This window comes from Poecilia mexicana, unplaced genomic scaffold (genome assembly GCF_051168715.1).
Source record: "Poecilia mexicana isolate PSO_F unplaced genomic scaffold, ASM5116871v1 scaffold_9, whole genome shotgun sequence".
Classification (NCBI taxonomy): Eukaryota; Metazoa; Chordata; class Actinopteri; order Cyprinodontiformes; family Poeciliidae; genus Poecilia; species Poecilia mexicana.
The window spans coordinates 11196683-11215916 of NW_028263378.1; the positions used below are offsets into that span (position 1 = coordinate 11196683).

Consider the following 19234-nt stretch of genomic DNA (forward strand, 5'->3'; position numbering starts at 1 on the left):
CATCTGCTGGTTTGGATCCACTGTGTTTTCTGAAGTCCACAGACAATGCAGCCGTCTACCAGGAAATTCTGGAGCACTTCATATTTCCTTCTACTGACAAGCTGTACGGAGATGCTGATTTTATTTTCCCAGCAGGACCTGGCACCTGCTCACACTGCCAAAGGTACTAAAAGCTGGTTCAGTGGCCATGTATTCCTCTTATTGACGGGCCAGCAAACTCCCCTGACCTTTAACCCTCTCAGGTGACTTGAAGGCAGGTGTCCAAGCAACCTGGGCTTCCACTACAAGCTGATTGGCTCCATACCACACCGCATTGATGCAGTAATTCATTCAAGAGGAGCCCTAACCAAGTATCGAGTGCACAGAAATGTAAATACTTTTGTGCTTAAAACATATTAATTGAGTCAATGTGACATTCTAATTTTCTGAGACACTAAATGTTGGGGTTTCTTTACCTGTAGGACATAATTATCAAACCTGCAAAAAATGAAAGCTGGAAATATTTCGCTCTTTGAAATGAATTCCTATAAAATGACCGTTTCACTTTTTGAGATGACTGGTAAGAAATACTGCACTTTTACACAACATCCAAATTGTTTGCGATGATCATAGGTGGGTAGTGTTCAAAAAGGTTATTTAAGTAAGACTAGTGCTACATCAGTATACTTTTACTGAAGTAAAAGTAAGAAGCAAAAGTTTTTACTTGGGTAAAAACCTCTTTCTCTATCTGTGCTACAGAATCCCTCCACTTTGTTGCAGTGTGTTCTTTTTCTGAAGAAAAACCTCTACCTGCAGTGCATTTCTGCATATTCTTTGACTTCTCATTCTCTCCTAAGTTTCAGTTCATGAAAAAGCATCCTACTGACGGCAACACCATGTAAAAATCTACCTTTCCTCAAACTTCCAAGCTGGAACTGGTTACACACACGAGACAATGAGATTCCTTTGAGAGGAGCTGACTGTTGACGACAGATATGCACCGTTTGTGGCTTTTTTTCTCAAAGCCAGGGGCTGGGATTGAAACGTGTAGGTGAGGAAAGGAAAGAGGAGGAGGATGTGAGAACTTCCTCAAACTGTTTGCAGTTTCGCCCTCTGGGACACGGTGGTCGTGGCTGGGCAGAAATGGAGAAGCTGCTGTTCTGCATTTCACCTAACAAGAAATGACTGCGTTTACCTGAACTGGCACGATAGCGTGAGGTGGAAACGAGTGATGGGCGCTGTTGCGTGAAACAATACAAACATTAGGTTGCATTTATTGCTTTCTAATGCAGGAAGGCTCACACATGACCGCGTGAGCTGGTCTGCACAGTCATGTGTTATTTAGCATGGAAACCACTGTTCAGGCACCAATCTTTAGAAAAAGCAGTAATTTTAGTTTTAGTAGATTCTTCTGCAATGAGGAGTAACAATGCTTTACTCTGAGTCGCACAGACACAAAGCTTTTGTCTGGGACAACCACTGTGTCCGTCACTGTTTGATCACAACCTAAAAGACAGAAGGGGATAGGTGTTTTCTCTTCCTCTTCCTCTGCTTTGAAAGAGAAGCAGAGGGAGCAATGCAAGCTTTTTGAAACTTGCAGCAACCATCTAATGTTTGGTGAAGAACTTGTCGGTCAGACAGGATGAAAATCTAACGCCATCTTTAAAATTACTCCGAAAAAAAATTAAATAAGAGAATTTGCAGGTTTATGTTTATTCAGTAGAAACATGTTATTGCTACAATTTAACAGCAGTAGGACAGAAAACCCACACAGCAGATGAGAACAATAATCTTATTAAATCATACAGATTCAAAATTTAGACACTAAAGAAACTAAATCACAGTTTATTACACAAGTCAAATTTGTGCTGTTGGAACCTGATTACAGTTTGGTTTTCGCATGATCTCCCACAAAAACTGTCTTCAAACATGCCAAGTAACAATTCAGTCACAGTTAAAGCAAAATTATGTGAACATTGCAAATTGATTTGTAAAAAATAGCACATTAAATAAATCTTTCATTATATTTACAAATTAATTCTCATTTATAAATCAGAATATATTCCCAATGTCTGATACTGGTAGCAATTCACAGCTTTAAGCATCCATGTGTATTTTCTGATCTGCATATGAACACAATATGTTAGAATTAAAAATACAGTTGAAGATCAAACACAAAAACATAATCTCTGAACTCTTTCTGGACATTCCCATTACTTTATTTTAAAACAGATGAACACTGTTGGACATCTTGAAATCGTCCACAGTTTCCTTCCGAATGTCTCCTTTTTAAATTTTATTCCATTTATTAATTTATGTCACAAATGAATTGGTGTGTTTGCGATGTTGATTTCACAGCTGTAACTTAAACCAATTCAAATGTTGTGGATTTCTATCTCAAGATCTTATGGTGCCATGGCACCTTCATTTGATCTTTTTCTCCAGTTGTTTAAATGAATTATGATATTGATGTATGTCAATTTGAAAGAAAGTAATAAAATATATAAGGAATCTTGCTATTTCAGGCACATAGAAACCATTTGTAAAATTGTGACCTAAAGTAGGAAAGGTTTTGTCCAATTTAATGTCAGACAAAATAAATATTTAATGTCTTTGTATGGCTACTAATAGAGACACTTTTGCTCACTTTTGCCATTGACAAAATTTTCTCACTCTCCAATTCGTGATTTAACTTGTAATTTCTTTTGTGTGCTCTATCAACTCTCTTTCAGTTTTCCTCTGTTACGTCGATGCCTTCATAACTACCATCCAGCGGCTGTTTGCTTTCCTCACGCTCGTCTTCTGAAATCGAGTCATAGTCAAATGACTCGGAGCGGACTCTTTCAGCGTATCCCTGCTCATCCACCTCTTCATCAGATTCATCAGAGGATTCCGACTGCAGGAGGCGGCGTGTGTTACCAAATTGACCTTGTGATTTTTTCTCTCCTTCCAAAGACTCGTCCTCTGAACTATCCAGGTACTTCTTTAGTTTCGGCATCTTCCCAGTTCGAAGTTCATCAGCCCGACCATCCTCTCCCTCCTTCAGGTCAGAAATGTACTGGTCCGCGCCTGGGGGCTCTTGCTGATCCACCTCTGGACTGTACTGGCTCCTTCTGTACAAACTCTCCTCATCCTCCTCCTGACAGGAGCTTCCTGGGATGCTTTCGCCGTCAGACTGTGAGAGACGGAGGCTGGGCATGCCTGGAGCTTTCTGGGAGAGGTCGAACGGTTCCTCTTGGCTATAGTGGGAGATGAGGCCCATGGAGCTGTTCAGGCAGAGGCGTCCTCTTTGACGAAACACTAAGATCAAGGACATGTTAAAACGTTTAGCGACTTTTACTGACGAAAATGTTAAATCCTTGCAGTGTTTTCCTACTTACATCTTTCGTCCAGCCCTCTGTCCATGACTCCGTGTTTAACCTTCATGTGTCTGGTGAGGTTCCCCTTCAAAGTGAACTTGCTGGGGCAGTAGAGGCATTTGAAGGGTTTGCTGTCCGAGTGAAGATGCATGTGTCCCATTAGGTTGTGCATTCTGTTAAATTCCTTCCCACAAAGCTGAAAGAGAAGAAATTACATGCGATGTAAGGTTTCTGATTAGCAAGCGAGATGCTAATGCTGCTTTTAGCTGTTCTGAATCCAGTTTCGTCTTTTGCAGGATGCTTGTCACGTTCTTTCCTTCCAATATCGCTCAATTGTAAAGGATTTACTGTATTCAACATCAACAATGATTGTGTCCACAAGTGTAACAAAAAAATAGAGTTAGAAATTTCATTTTGCATTCTAGAAATTTAAGGTTAAGCTAATTCATGGAGATGTTAGATGTTATTCTAACATTTAGACTTATCAAATATGCAATATTTCTTTATCCTTCCCTCCTGATTGTAATGGTATTATGTTTATGCCAGCTTGAACTGGGAAACTATTATTTCATCTTATGATAAACTGCAAGTAGGTTAATATTTAAGGTCCTACACTTTAGTGGATGTTAAGATTTGCCTGCAGCAGCAAAACTTTACAGAATATTTTTAATGGAAGTTGGATTAAATGCACAAAACTAACATTCATTTGCCATAAAAAGAAAAAGAAAAATGAAATCATGAAACTGTACTTCGATATAACTTCAGTAAATGTATTCCTCTGCAGCATCTCAAAGCTAATCTCAGACTTTTCCTCTCTGTTAATCACAGAATAGCAAAGCAACACGTAATCATGAATGAATGTGCAGACAATAGGACACACACCCTTTCTTCCTCCCTCTATCCTTGTTTTTCTGTTTTCCTCTCTGTCTTCACCCTCCCTCTCTCACTTCTAACACACACACACACACACACACACACGCAAACACGCACTCGCACAAGAAAAACAGAAAGCGCTAGAGGCAGAAGGAGAGAGGAAGCAACCCTGAGACAGGGCCAGGAGGAGAACAGGGAAGGGCAACTCCTGCGCTGTCCTTCCTCTGCATTCTTTTTTATTAGGGTGGTCCTTTCCTTCAGGAGGAGAGAGGGACTGTAAACTGTCCAAGAGGACCGTGAGAAAACAGGAAGCTCCCTCGAGCAGCAGAGAAAGCGAGATGAAATCTATTTGTGGGCCCTGTTCTCTGGGGAGGCTGGGGGGGCCATTGTTAGAAAGGCGGTTTGCACTGCTATATCCTTCCTATGGACGAGGAGGCTCCCACTCCCATGAGCCTCTCTGCTATCTGGTCATCGTCTCAGCGGTTATAACACATAGGTCACTCCAGAAAAGAAGGAACTTTCTTTGACAGCAGGGAACACCTCAGATTGGTTGGAATGGTTTATCCTTACAATAAATCTGGACCCTCGATTACCTTTACCTCGCAGGGCAAAACTAGAAAAATCCATTTAGTTTAGTATTGTGCATGCAAAACAATTCACCTTTTCCACACAAATGTGAGTTATCACTTGGCACATTAATAAAATCCTCTGTATCCCTTTTCTGCATTTAGTTTGTCAAGACCCCATGACTATGTTTTCGTGCACAAAAGAAAAGTTACAGGAGTATACAAATATAAATCCAAATATCTCCACCTCAGACCAACATTTGACCAACCTTGCATTTATAGGGCTTGATGTCCGAGTGGACGATCATGTGAGCCTTGAGAGTCTGCTTCTGGACGAAGCTCTTGAAGCACATGTGGCACTGGTAGGCCCGTATGTTGGTGTGGATGAGGACGTGGCGCTTCATGTTGGCCAACAGTGTGAACTCGCGGCCGCAGATGCGACACTTGTGCTCCTTCACCCCCTAAAGAGCAAGAACACGAGAGGTGAAAGATAAATCTGTAGTTTAAATTTAGCTTAGAAAATGTCGAGCTCTGGACAGAAACTCAACATCACGTGTGTCATAAACTCGAGGCCCAGGGGCCAAATCTGGTCACACAAATGGAGCTTTCAAGATGATTCAATATCATCAATCAAATCAGAGCAGTTTTATTTGTGTACTGCCAAATTCAATGCGACAGGCTGATTTAATTTCAAGAAGCACTCATAAAATGCAGAGACGGGTGTTTATCATATCTTAAACAATTTGTTAATGTTACCAACACATTCTGGAACAACTGCCCCTTTGAGGACATTTGCAATTTTGATGAGTTTGATACCCTAGCTCTATGGTGTTTAATGTATAAATATTTTGCACTGCGCAGTGCAAAATATTTGAATACACGGCGTTTATTCAACATTTAAAGTAAAAAACATTAAATATGCAGCAAACACTGTGTTTTTATAATGGCATGGCAAAGGCAAGTTGTAATGAATTTATGGCAACCCTTCAAGTAAAACATTCTTGGCATCAATAACAGCTAAAGAGTGAAACATACTTGTTAAAGTTTTAAGTATTGATCTTACGCTGAAGAAATTGCACTGACTCATGCATTACTGGATGTTTTCTTACCTGAAATTAAATTGCTGGAATTTCCCTTATGTTTACTGGCATGAATAATAAAGATATTTTTCTTTTATTGTAATGCGTCGTTTTAAAATAAACAGTTCACAAGGAGGAAGTATTGGGTTTAATTTCAAAACAAATAAGCGTGAGAAAAATGCTTCCATTTTCCTTTAATCATCTGTAAGGTTATAAATCATACATGGATTTGCTGAAGCTTAACATTTGCATTTCAGCCACCTCTTCTCTCAAATATATTGGTTTCTGTTTTGCATTCCCTTCCTTTTGAACCTACTTTGTGAGTGAGGGTGTGCTGCTTCAGGTGGTGCGACTGGATGAACTCCATCCCACACTCGCTGCAGATGTACGGTCTGATGTCCTTGTGTTTCATCATGTGGTTCTGAAGCTGACTCGGGTACTGGAAAGTTTTCTGGCACTCTGTGCACCTGCAGGAACCGAAGATGGTTTTTATTCAACCGTGCAGAAAGGACGAAGAAATGCATGTCTTCCTACGTTATTCTCACTTTTGATTTTTATTCCTCCGTTAGAATTTCAACCGGGCCAATCAGGGAACAGAAGACGAAGTTGTGAACAATGACGTCAATTTTCTGCCCTGTTTTAAAATTCCGTTCTTCCTTCATGGGGAAGTCCTCCCCCCACCCCCAATAAGCTTGTAGTTTTAGCAATAGCAGCGGAGGAAGTGAACAAATCCGTTCAGTTTGTGTTGGTCACGCTTCCAAACACTGAAGTAAAATTAGCAGCCGCCTCGTTCAACTCGGCATTTCTCTCTTCGCAGTGGAGGACGGCCGCTTCCAGCGCAGACTTGTTCTAATAAATTTCCAGCAGGCTAAACGCTGTAAGCATTTAATGCTGCCCCCACTGGTCGACACAGCAAAGACCATTTCCGGTAAGCTGCATAACGTCACCGCCAAATGTTAATTGCGTTAGATTCAAAACTTAAGTGTTTCTCCGTAGCCAAGAGTCTAGTGACGCTATCTACGAAGTAAAGCGTAGAACAAGGGTCTTTTTTTTTAAACCAGGCAACATCATAAATATCTTTTGGAAGGATTTTGTACTCACCTGTACAAGGTGGGACCTCGATGAACTGTGAGGTGTCTCTTGAGCTGGGCCAGGGTGGGGAAGTCCAGACCACACTCCACACACACATTCTCCTGCCCTTTTTCGTGCTTCAGCTCGTGGGCGCGAAGCTCGCTGGGATAAGCGAAGCCTCTGCCACACACACTGCAGCTGCAGGAGTTAGAAAATGGACGTTAAAGTGACAGCAGAGTGGCAATAAAGAGCTGAATTTTACCTGCACCGCAAAGGCACAAAATATTACCAAATAATTTTGGTTTAGTTTCTAGTTTAAATACCTTGAAATAAGACAAAACTAACTTACAAGTAACTTTTCAGCAAGATATAGGGCAGGAGTTTAACACTAGTACTTTTTCATCAATATTAAGTTACTTAAAACAAACTCCAATATCTTGCTGAAAAGTTACTTGTAAGTTAGTTTTGTCTTATTTGAGGTGAACTAAGACATTTACCAGATGTCTACCTGTATGGCTTCACGTCGCTGTGCTGCATCATGTGTCTCTTCAGGTGGCTCGTCTGGGTGAAAGCTTTGTGGCACACCTGGCACTTGTGAGGCCTCATGCCCTGGTGTGTGAGGAGGTGTGTGTGCAGGTGGCTGAGCTGCTTGAACAGCTTCCCACAGAGGTGACAGCCGTGCGGCTTGATCCCGTTGTGGCCCAAGATGTGCGTGACCAGGTTATACTTGGACGTGTAGGATTTCTCACACATCCGGCACTTCCATCTCTTCTGGTCGCCGCCGACGTCCACATAGTAGCTGTCATCTACATGGACGTTGAGACCCGCCTTCTCGGCGTTGGTGGTCTCACCGCGGGGAGCTTCGTCACGTGGGGCCTTGCTGGAGCGGGGGTCCTCTCTGGGGTAGAAGGGACCGGGTGGGATGTGCATGACGGGCCCAGGCATGAAGAAGGGGTACGGGAAAGGGCCGTGAGAAAGAGGAGGGAAGTAAGGCGGGTGGAGGAGATGGAGAGGTGAGGAAGGCCAAAGAGAGGATGGACTGGGAGGCTCCTGCTTGACCTGCACAGGGAGACTCAAACCTGCTGATCTGCTGTGAAGCTGCAGCCTATTCAGCTCAATCATCCCAGGTATTGGTCGAGAGGGCGTGGAGGAAATGGAGCGAGGTGGAAGCGAGAAGGGGACATGAGAGATGTTCAGCTTCTTCTTGCTCCTGCTCTGTTCTGCCTCCTCCTGTTGTACATCAGGCGACTCTTCCCCCTGGGCGCCCGCTTTGAGATGAAGCCTCTTCTTTCTTGGGAATCCTTCTTTAGGAACGTAACCGAGGCCGGGCACGGGGAAGAACGCCGGCGTGGTGAGAGCGCTGTAGGGGTCGATGGTGGGGTAACTGGGTAAAGAGAATCTTGGGGGCTTAATATAAAGAGGGGCTGGGCCCAAGTAGAAACCCCGCTGAGGTGCTTGTCTAAGCCTGTCTCCTTGAGACGGACTTTCACCTGGTGAGAAGTTCACAGTGTCTTTCTCCATCGTTATTCTACAGAAAACAGAACAAGCAGATGTTAGACCTGAGGTGTCCAAAGTGTGGGGGGCCATTATGGGGAGGGATACAAATTTGACCCCAAAGTCAAAGGTTATTTGATGTGGACTTTCTATTTTTAATCAGGACAAAATTATCACAAAGTAAGATCATCTTACAATAGAACATACTGGCCAGAACACAAAAAGTAATTGTGTTTTTTGCTTTCTCTTGCAAGAACCTGTGAAGTTTACTCAAAAGTAAACTTTGCTGCACCAAAAATCAGCTTTTAGTTAATTTAATAAACTTGGCTAAATACAGCAAGCATTATCCAAACAAGATTTTATTGATCAGAATTCATTAGGTTGTGTTCTGTTATTTCCCCCCCAATTGATACCTAGAAAGTTAATAAAATAAGTAAAGTCTGAATGCTTTTCTTGGCTGATTTTATGCTCCATGTGTCAATACAAATTATGATTCATCGATTGAGATTCTCGTTCTCAACAGTTGTGTTCTGTTATTTCCCCCCCAATTGATACCTAGAAAATCTGCAAAGTTACTTTTATCAAGGCAAACCTGCAGTAAGTTTTGGATTTAAAATGATTTCTAAATCCTTCCCATCAACAAATCGACCACTTCATTTGTTGAATTAAATTGTTGCATGCTTAGTTTATTGTTGGAGTTGCTGTAAGATGTATTTTAGGGCCCAGAATTCCTTTTGACTTGATTTTAGTCCATGTGACGTTTGGAAACCCCAGTGTTAGGCACTGATGTTCATCAGTCTGCTTGCAGATTTCAGAGGAAGTCTGCAGTACATGTTTTTGCTCTGGTCTAAAACCTATGAATACTTAATTTAAAAAGCTCATGTTTTCTTATATTAGCTAAGCTGATTTTACAGAATACATGTCCTCTTACAGTGCATTGAAAACTATTCATTCCTCTTGAAATGTCCCACTCATCACCATGTTTCACTGTGAGGTTGTCAAGTTCAGGATGATTATTTTTTTGGTTAAAAAAACAGTTTCACTCATCTGATTGGCGAACCTTGTCCCACTTATTTAGGAAATCTTATGACATTCTTTGCAAGAGTAACTTTTCTCTTCTCACTCTCCTACATTTGCGTCTGATCTTAAAAGGTTCTCTTACCTGATCTTTGCAGCTCCTCCAGAGTTACAAAGAGTCTTTTACATGCTTATTAATGCTATCCTTGCTCAGAGTGTCAGTTTAGATTTACTGCCATGTCTCTGTAGGTTCCCAGTCGTGTTCATCTGAGAGGTGTTCAAAGCTCAGGATATCTGTTTCTAATCTAAATGTACTTCAAACTTCGCCACTGTTTAATTCCTGACCTGTCTGCTGCGTACCTTGGTCTTCATGTCTGAAGCGTCATGTTTGGTTTCTAATGTTCCCTAACAAAAGGCAGTACACTGAAGTTTGTGACAAAACAAAAAAGAGAGAGAGTTAAAGGAGTGTGGACAATTTAGCAAGACATGAGGAAACCGTAATCTGACTTTTTAAAGTTTTTATTTTGAATGATATTTAAACAAGTAAAGTGAATCAGAGGTGTGACATGTAATAGATCCAAATCAGAGACGGATCTGCAGAATCGGCATCAAAAAAAGAGCAGCTAATAGTTTTAAAATATACAAAGTACAGTTATTAAGCAGATCTACTTTCGATCAATGCTTATTTTTACCCCCAGACGCATCATTAAGAGGAACAGTTTATAAAAGCTCATCTTCTGACCCTGCTTCTGGTTTCAGTTGAAGATGGGGAGCAGTTCCTCTGAAGCATTTTTATAAAGTAAAGGTTGAAAAGGGTACGGAGCGGCGCCGACACCCACATCTTTCGGTGTTCAACCTGAAACCTTTCACTTCTTTCTTTCTCACAGGTCTCCTCCTCGTCTGAAATCGGGAAGTTCTCTGAGAAATGTTCACCTCTACCTCCTGCAGACTTTTCGCTTCTCCATCTCTTTTCTCTGTGCTCTGTTCATCTCTTCGCTTTATTTTTGCACGCACAGAAGAACTGTCCACTTTTCTAACTTCTCACCATGTTAAAATTGGCTTTCTGACTCAAGTAACTAACAATAACAACAGTGATGTAGATGGCATCTTCACGGCCGTCTCTTAGTGTGATTTTGTAGACGATGGACGAAAACGATAACTAAAGTCAAAGGGGAACCATCTCACTTCTGCATGGCATTCAAAACAGTTCTAAACAATGTCGTTCATAACATCATCCTTCTATTCCTGGTAATCACTTCCAACTTATTCGTGAGAATAAGCTGGAAACTAACTATTATTCTAACATAATAGTTAAAGGTGAGCCGTTTACAGTGGTAGAATGTGACCTTTTTGAGATATTAGATAAACAGTTCAGCATTTATAATCTACAATTGTTATTCAGTGTTTGGTCAACAACAGCACAGTTTAGAATACATTTTGTAATTATGAAATGATTTCTCCTCTCTGCAGACCTTTATAGCAATTTGAATATTCCTGATGCGGGGACACAGAGAAATTGCAATTCAACAAAACAAAAAAAGTGCAGATGTGTTAAAAAATAATATTCCTAATGCAGGGTGCAAGTTTGATCAAAAATATTATTCTGTCACTTTTCAGGTTTTCGAGCTGCCGGAAACGAAAATCAAAGTTTTCATTGTTTTCTGTCTCAGAAGTTGAATTCTCTCTCCTGGACTCTGTCCTCCTCACTCCTCCTGCTGCTGCTTGAGTCGCTGTGAGCACAGACCCCTGCCTGTTTGCCACACTCATCCCAAACAATCCATTAAAAGTGAAGCCCCTCCTCATGTGCCAGTCTGTGCCATGCCAGTGTGTCCTGTCAGGCTGCAGGGAAGCCTGCGTGCAACTTACCAGCTTTTTTCCCCCCTCTCTCTGTGATGCTTTTGGCTGAAGTGCTGCCGCTGCTGCTCTTGTTGCTGTTGTACCTGAGCCTGAGTTCTCTTCCTCTCGCTCGCTCCGCAGCTCTCCTGACAATGAGCCGCCCGTCCACGGATAGCATTTGAAGTGACTTAAGAAAGAGAACAGGAACAATCACTTTGTTCTCATTTTTCAGATGAGTACCTTCGGAGAGAAGGAAGGAAGGGAGGGGAGAGGAAGTCAACAAGCCTAGTGCCTTCCTGCAGAAAAATAAGGAAACACTAGATAGACATCTCCATTTCTCTATGAAATAGGGATTTGCACAGGTTTTTGGAGGAACTTGAGGAGGAGAGTTGATGTTGCACAAACACAATTTGAATTGTTAAGAGTTGTGAATTGGTATGCAATGATGGACTGAATCTTTCCACTGGTGTCATTTTTTACGTTCTTTTTTACTATCAGTCTATTTTAAGGAAATGCAAGATGATTTAGTTTGCAGTGAAATTCAGTGCCTTGCAAAAGTATTCATACCCCTTCAACATGTTTTCCCACATCACAAAAGCTCAGATCACATGGATAACCGTGTGAAAAGCAATTTTTAAGTGTTGCCACAGATTTCAGCCTGGACTTTGACCAGGCCATTCTAACAACTGAATGTTTTTGTTTTTTATTTTTAACCAGGGTGCATTGCTGGACACCCGCCATTCTGGGGCTTGTGGATGTATATCCCTCATCATTAAGTCATTTGTCTCTGAGGCCTGAAAAGTAGTATTTATTTGACTTGATTGTGGAAGAAATGCATCCAAAAGTTGCAGCATAATACCACCAAGAAACTGGACTTGAGCTTTGAAACTATTCCATCATAGATCTGATTGTATGATTAGGGTCATCGTCCTGCCGGACAGTGAACCTCTCCCTCTCCCTCAGTCTTTTGTGTTTTGTGGCATGACAGGTAGACAGACACTTGGAGTTGTCTTGGAAGACATATTTAGTGAAACTACTGCGAAAACTTACAAATAGCAGGTAGAAATGGCTGGACAGACGGCGCAAGGCATGGAGTAAGTCACAAAGATCAACAGAAGAACCAGTGAGGATTAACGCAAACTGAAGAGCTTAAGTACTGAAGGAAAGGTGGCCGTGACAAAGGAGCAATCAAAGGCGAGTAGCGGCAGCTGGGAGAGAGGGAGAGCAGGCAGAGGAAATGAGGAGATGAAAAACAGCTGGGAGGCTGAGGAAAAGAAGAAAGAAACAAAACTAAGACACAGGAAACCAGATGAAAGGAAAAACTTAAGGAACCCAACTCTAATGCACCGAAGTTAACACACATAGATGAATGAACTAAGACCAGATCTAAGTAAATAATGAAGAAACCATCAACTCCAGAAACACAGATGAAACTAAAGGCCTTTAAATCCTGATGTTTTGCAGCCTTTAACATTCCAGTGTTTATATTCATTCAGATCCCCACCAACTCTGTCTAGCTTCCCTGTGACAGATGTAAGAAAGCATGGCCACAGCATGCTGCCACCACCACCGTGTTTCATCAGGGGAATGGTGTGCTCAAGGTTCCACACATGCATGTAGCGACTTACAGATGCATTTTGGTCTAATGGGCGTCCTACGGCCCACACATGGCTTCTAGTGAACTTCAAACAAAATTTATACGGCTGTTCTTCCTGCTTCTCTTCCATGAAGATGATGGGAGATTAATCACACTCATATGAACCACATTTACCAATTACGCGATTTATAAAGTTTGTTTTTTTCACTGTATTTTATTTACAGGGAGTAAAGTAAAATAAATAGAAATGCAAAGTTGTTGTTTTTTTTACTGTAATTTGTAATAAAAAACAAAAAAAAACAAAACAAAGTAATATTAAAGATGGAAGCTTTACTCAACAAAAGTGAATTTCAAAGGCCTTTTGTGTTGTAAATGTTTGCACAAAACTGTCACATTCCCATCAGCATAGATGGAGGGAAGGTTGTTCCTTTACCTTGTCCAGGTAAACAACTCGCAGCCAGTAGGAGGCAAGTGAAACTGTGAGTTGTTCCACATATTCGTTTCTAACAAACTTACACCTGGAACAAAAGTTAGTTGAAACGAGGTGGCTTCTGCAGAAAGGTGCACTAATTGAGCTCATATCATTGTTGAGATGTAGCTGCCTTCTGCAGGTTGTGGCTGGTCATTAAGTGTGTTAATTAGCTCATAAAAGCAATTAACCTCAGATCCTGAACAATGTGTGCCTCAATTCCTCTGAAGAATTAAGGACTTAAAGAAGAATGGAGGACATTTTTAGTAGTGGGACGATTTGTCATCATCAGTGTTGCATTGCTTCAAGGAGAACATGGCCGCCGAGCCAAATGCGGCCGCTTAGCGTTCAGTTTTGACCACAGACCTCCTCTGATCACCTGTAAGTTCACTCTTTCTTGACAGCCCTCCAGAACATGTCAAAAAATCTTAAGAATAAACCCAAAACTCAAACTGTCTTCTAATAATTGCAGATCAACGTTCTACAGTCCGTGTGATCTTTAATAATTAGAATAATTTCAACCCTGCATGCTCATCTTGACCTCTCTGATGGTCTTTCTCATCTCTAACATGCACGGTCACGCTCCACAAGACCTTCAGTAATGAACTTCGCCAAAAGAGACGTAAGCACGACGACCTGGCCCTTTGACCCTGTCCTCCCACTGTGACGATTCATCTCTGCATCCAAAGAACATTCATTAGAGATTTTTAAGTGGCTTTCGGCTTTCTGGGTCACTTTCAAAAGTTGCCTTGAGGAATATATAAGACCTGTGAACGGCAGATGCAAGGACGGAGACCACAGCAATCACCTCTGAGCGCTTGTAAAGCAGATCGTGAAGAAACAGGTGAACGGGTTTGATCTCAGGACATCTCTGTAGCCGAGTCCATTTCCTGTATTTAACAGCCTTTATTCTCAGCAGAAATGTCTGGAGCTGCCGTGTCCGTGGGCCTGCTTTTCCTCCTGTCCGTTTGTTCGGCGTGTTACATCTCCAACTGCCCCATCGGTGGAAAGAGGTCAATCATGGATGCTCCTCTCCGAAAGGTTTGTCGCTCCAATTTTAATTTTTAAACTACAAACTCAAAGTAAAATGCTTTTTCCTTGTCAAATTGAAATTTGTCACCTATCAAAGCTGAATGACAAAAAAATATAGATAGCTATGACAACTTTCAGAACAGATCTCCTTGCATTTTCTTTCTCTTCAGAAATGTGAGAACGTGTTGGATTCAAGATAAATTTCAGAAATAGAACTGAAAGTCTAGGATGGAAATATATGCAGTGAAATGTGTATACAGTTATTAGACTGACTTGATTTATTTCTGTTTACAAATTGGACTTTCTTGTTTGGTAATGTGCCGTAAGATGGCATTTGTTGCAAATTGGCAGTATAGAAACAAACTGCATCAAATTGAATGAGCATAGTAAAAGATAAACACTGCAAAAACACAAAAGAAGTTAATTTGCAAAAATTGTTGCGTTTGGTCTAGTTTCTTATTTCAAGTGCACTAACTTACAGCTAACTGTCCAGCTAGAAATATGAGCTTCTACTAGATAAATAATTCCTTAATATTGATGAAAAAGTATTAATTCCACTTTCAGATTATTTCACTAGCAAGATGTTTTTCTCAAGTTATAAGTGACTCAATGTTCATTTTACGTTAGTTTTGTCTTCTTTTAAGTGCACTAAGATATTTGCACTAGAAACTAGACAAAAAAATACTTCAGATTCTTTTTCTTTCCCTCCATAGTGCATGTCTTGCGGCCCTGGAGACCGGGGCCGCTGCTACGGCCCCAGCATCTGCTGCGGGGAGGGCATCGGCTGCCTCATGGGTTCCCCCGAGTCGGCACACTGCGTGGAGGAGAACTACTTGCTCACCCCCTGTCAGGCCGGAGGGAGAGCCTGTGGCTCAGAGGGAGGACGCTGCGCCGCTGCAGGACTTTGCTGCGATGCAGGTCAGAGAATCCGGAAACAGACACTGATTCAAGACAAAAAGTTGTCATAATGGAATGGTGCATTTACTTTAGGCATGAAAAAAAATTGTAACGTTCTTGCTTTTCAAGTAGCAGGTGAAGAAAATGTACCAGTCCATTATGGCAACAAAACAATCAAAACATGTCTAGACAAAGAAATTACACAATATATTAAGATAACTGTATAAAACATGAAAATATGCTTTTTACCATTGCTTTATATTTTTAGTGTAATTTTTTAAAAACTTGTCTCCTGTGCGTCTTTCATTACTCCATCATCTTCAGCTCCATTTGTTCTACATCATACTTTATTTTCCGAGATATCATAAAGCACCGTTGCTCATCTAACTTGGAGTTTTGATTCCCTCCTTTACTGTTGTTGGGTCTTCAAGTCACATACTTTACTTTTACAAGTAAACTCATTTTCAAAAACTGTTGCTTTGGCTTCAAAAACCTAAAAGTCGCAAACTAAATGGATCGGTATCGGTTAAGACCCAGTGATGCGCCATGTCAGTTTTATTTCCAGATGATTAAAAACTATTTTAATCCAAGATAATTAAAAATCCCTTCAGTATTTTAGTTCTGGTTTTTGTCGACAAACGTCTCACAATGGATAAGGACAACAATGGTAAAGGACATGCCCATGTTGGCCAGTAGGTGGCAGTGTGTATGGAAGAAACAAACATTACCTTTGAAACAACCCTGGGTGAAACAAGGCCCATTTTTAAACATTCATATAATTTTATTACAACATCAACATTTTTATTTGATTTGCTGACAACAGGGAGGGCTTCTCAACTTATTGTAATTATCTGCCAAAGCGTTTAAATCCTCACACAATTTAAATACAAATGTGAGCAAAGTGCATATTTTAAAGAAACTAAGGTGTGAAGTGAAAACAAAGTGAAATTTCTAATTTAAGAAACAAAAAACAGATTCTAGATAGTCATTGTAGAACTTTCTATAAATACCTAAATAACAGTTTACACGACAGCCTTTAGATAAACGCAGAGAACTTTTAGATGTAAATCAAGTTAAAGTACCATAAAGATCTATGCCTGTAAACAGAAGACGAACATACTTCCTTTCTTCGATTTTGAGTGTTTCACTTCTCATCTGAAAGATTTCTTTTTTAGTTCTGACAGAAGGATGTATAATTAATCTAAATATGACTCATTACTGGTGTCGATACATCAGTAGCAGCTTTTTTCGTTCCAGTTTAAATGCTAATTTTGCAACCTTTTCTTGAAAGGCTGAATTTATGTTGAAATCCTCTTTAGAAACCAACCGTTGCTTTAAATTTGTTATCTTAATGTAAACAGGCAAGTACCATTAAGTCACAGGGTCACATTTACAAGAAAACAACACTGTTAAAATAAATAAACTTGCAAAAGCGGCATTTAACCACTTAATAGGCAACATGGAATAAAAGCAGAAGACTTGCAGAACAATAAAAGCAGGAACAAACATGTTGATTATTCTCTTTAGATCATTCTGATCCTCTTGTAGCTCTAAGTGGTGGGGAAATTACAGGAAAATGCCTTTTTTTCTGCCCGTTCAAGTGCAGTCGCAGTGAAATGCCGCAGCATTAACTCCTCCGTCTTTCTTTTTTTCCACCACAGAAAGCTGCACTTCTGATCAGTCGTGCCTCCCTGAGGACGACGGAGACGACCAAAGCAGCCAGTTGGAAGGCGGTGACCCCACCGATATCATCCTCAGGCTCCTGCATCTGGCCCGCCACTCTTCTCACCGAAGCCACCAATGAGCACCTCTGTTACCCGAAGGTCTCTCTGCAAGGACAATGGGACTTGTAGTTCCTGCTGTATAGCTGTGTTTCCATGTCTGTCACCACCTTTTGCGCTTCAGTAGAGTGCCTTTGTCAATATATTTTTGAGTATGAAAACAGGGATGAATACAGAGAGGTCATCCAGAGTTCTGCATGCTGAAATAAAGTTGGGAGAAAGTATAACATGCCTCTGTTTTTTTTTTCTTCTTTTCTGCACAAGGTGAAGAAAGGGTCAGCATTAGCCTTATCAGGTTTAGTGTTCGAACATATCCCACTATCATCAGAGCTGCCCTTATCTTTCAGATCCTCACATGAGGTTGTGTGCAAATATCAATGTTGCAACCTTTAGGGTGATTATCTGGACACCTTTGAGCCATTTTTTTTCTCAGCTTAATGTCTGAACTGTGTTCAGTTCAAGAGGTAATGACAAAGAAATGTGTTTCAGTCGGAGGAAAACATTTTGAAAGACAGGCTGCAGACAAGCGATGTTGCACTGAGCAGAATAAACGGTTATATTAGTCTGCTTAGTGAAAACTCTCATCATCAAAAATCTTATCGTGAAAAGTCACTTCATCTGACCAAAGTACCTTTGAAATCAAATGTGGATCATAGTTCACACTGTGGATTTGTGCACCTCGATGGGTTTTTACCAGAAGAAAAAAAAAAGTAAATTTATTACCATATATGTGCATCTCATTTAAGTTGAATTTAACTTCAAAGATTATTTACTTTACTACTTAATTTCAAAAGATGAGAAAAATTATTAGCTCAACTTCCCAAAGATTGATATATGTGAAGGTTTTTAAATCAGTTTTACTGATTATGGCTAATGCTGATGAAAACTCAAAACTCAATTTCTTGGAAAAATTTAATCTTAAGCATAATTTTTAAAAAACTGAATTCAAAGATGTCAGCGTACTGAAAAAATAAACTGTCCTTGACCAGAGCTATAAATGAACTCATTGCCTGGCTGGGATTCCTCTTGCATGAATTGCTGCATCAATGCACCGGTCAGCCTCTTAGCACTTCCAATCTGTAGCGGAAGTGCAGATTGCTTTGGTAGCTGCCTTCAGGTCATCTTCATTGTTGGATTTTGTGTCTCAACTAACAGTCAAGTCAAAGGTCATTCCCATGTTGGTCATGCACAAAAAATTATGTCAACATTTGTTTGTGGTTCTTTCTTTTGCTTTTTCTCACCGTCTCTGTTTCCTAATGTTTGTTAAGTTTCACCAAACCTTAGTTAAGTTGCTAAGCTGTTTATCTCCGCCAAGAGTTTTATCTGCTGTGGTCGATGTGACCTTGCATGAGGTGGCCTGACTCCGCCTAATTGGAATCACCTGCGGTTAATCATTGATCTACTGCAGTCTGAGAGTATAAAAGAGGCAGGATCCTCATTTTTTTCTACCTTCACTGTCTGCCATCATGTCTTTCACTGGGAAATACCAGCTGGAGTCTCATGAGAACTTTGAGGTGTTTATGAAGGCCGTTGGTGAGTTGATGCTTTAACAGACTTGTGGTCAAACTGTGTGTGAACAATAGGCATGGCTTTAATCTGACGTATTCTAGGTATTCCTGATGAACTCATCCAGAAAGGTAAAGATCTTAAGAGCATCTCTGAAATTGAAGAGACTGGTGATGACTTCAAGGTGACGGTCACTACTGGCTCAAATGTCATTACCAACTCCTTCACCATTGGAAAAGAGACAGAGCTGCAAACCTTAACTGGAGAGAAGGTCAAGGTAAGTTAAACTCGCCTGTTTGACTTTAAATGGGTTCTGACCCAACCTGACTGGGTTAACTGTTACTTTAGTGTTAAATCTTTAACTTCTACCTTGAAGGGAGTGGTGGTTCGTGACGGCAACAAGCTGAAGGTTTCTCTTAAAGGAATCGAGTCGGTCACAGAACTGACTGATGCCAACACTATTGTAAATGTAAGTTCTTCAAACTATGAGCTCTGGTTGCCTCTTGGACAGACTTATTAACCTCGTCTTTTCTTTTCAGACGATGACTGTTGGCAGCATTGTTTACAAGAGGATAAGCAAACGCATGTAGATGTTTACACTTTGTATAATAAACATGAAAGCAGCATTTATCTGTCTCTTTATTGAACTTAAATTTCACCATGTAAAGTTTATAGTGG

The 19234-nt window shown here is 40.7% G+C and overlaps 3 protein-coding genes across 4 annotated transcripts; 2 read left to right on the forward strand and 1 right to left on the reverse strand.

Annotated features, from left to right (window-relative positions):
- Positions 1 to 1676: 1676 nt before the first annotated feature.
- On the reverse strand, positions 1677 to 12430 carry znf366 (zinc finger protein 366). 2 transcript variants are annotated; one of them, XM_015007423.2, is made up of 8 exons: positions 12325 to 12430; positions 11305 to 11461; positions 7436 to 8455; positions 6958 to 7125; positions 6173 to 6323; positions 5047 to 5238; positions 3360 to 3534; positions 1677 to 3279 (listed from the first exon to the last, which is right to left on the reverse strand). In XM_015007423.2, the coding sequence occupies exons 3-8, from the start codon at positions 8446 to 8448 to the stop codon at positions 2708 to 2710; spliced, it is 2271 nt and encodes a 756-aa protein (XP_014862909.1). In that variant the 5' UTR covers positions 8449 to 8455; positions 11305 to 11461; positions 12325 to 12430; the 3' UTR covers positions 1677 to 2707. The 2 variants fall into 2 exon arrangements, with proteins under 2 accessions (XP_014862909.1, XP_087864922.1); XM_088008796.1 differs by having other exon boundaries at positions 11305 to 11514; positions 12325 to 12429.
- Positions 12431 to 13162: 732 nt separating this feature from the next.
- LOC106930088 (isotocin-neurophysin IT 1-like) lies at positions 13163 to 17277 on the forward strand. The gene is made up of 5 exons (XM_088008497.1): positions 13163 to 13721; positions 13813 to 14184; positions 14260 to 14381; positions 15086 to 15290; positions 16931 to 17277. The coding sequence occupies exons 2-5, from the start codon at positions 14121 to 14123 to the stop codon at positions 17071 to 17073; spliced, it is 534 nt and encodes a 177-aa protein (XP_087864623.1). The 5' UTR covers positions 13163 to 13721; positions 13813 to 14120; the 3' UTR covers positions 17074 to 17277.
- Positions 17278 to 18474: 1197 nt separating this feature from the next.
- Positions 18475 to 19182, forward strand: LOC106930084 (fatty acid-binding protein, liver-type). Its single transcript, XM_015007419.2, has 4 exons — positions 18475 to 18583; positions 18661 to 18833; positions 18933 to 19025; positions 19096 to 19182. Exons 1-4 carry the CDS (start codon positions 18517 to 18519, stop codon positions 19144 to 19146), a joined length of 384 nt encoding a protein of 127 aa, XP_014862905.1. The 5' UTR covers positions 18475 to 18516; the 3' UTR covers positions 19147 to 19182.
- The last annotated feature ends 52 nt before the right edge of the window (positions 19183 to 19234 follow it).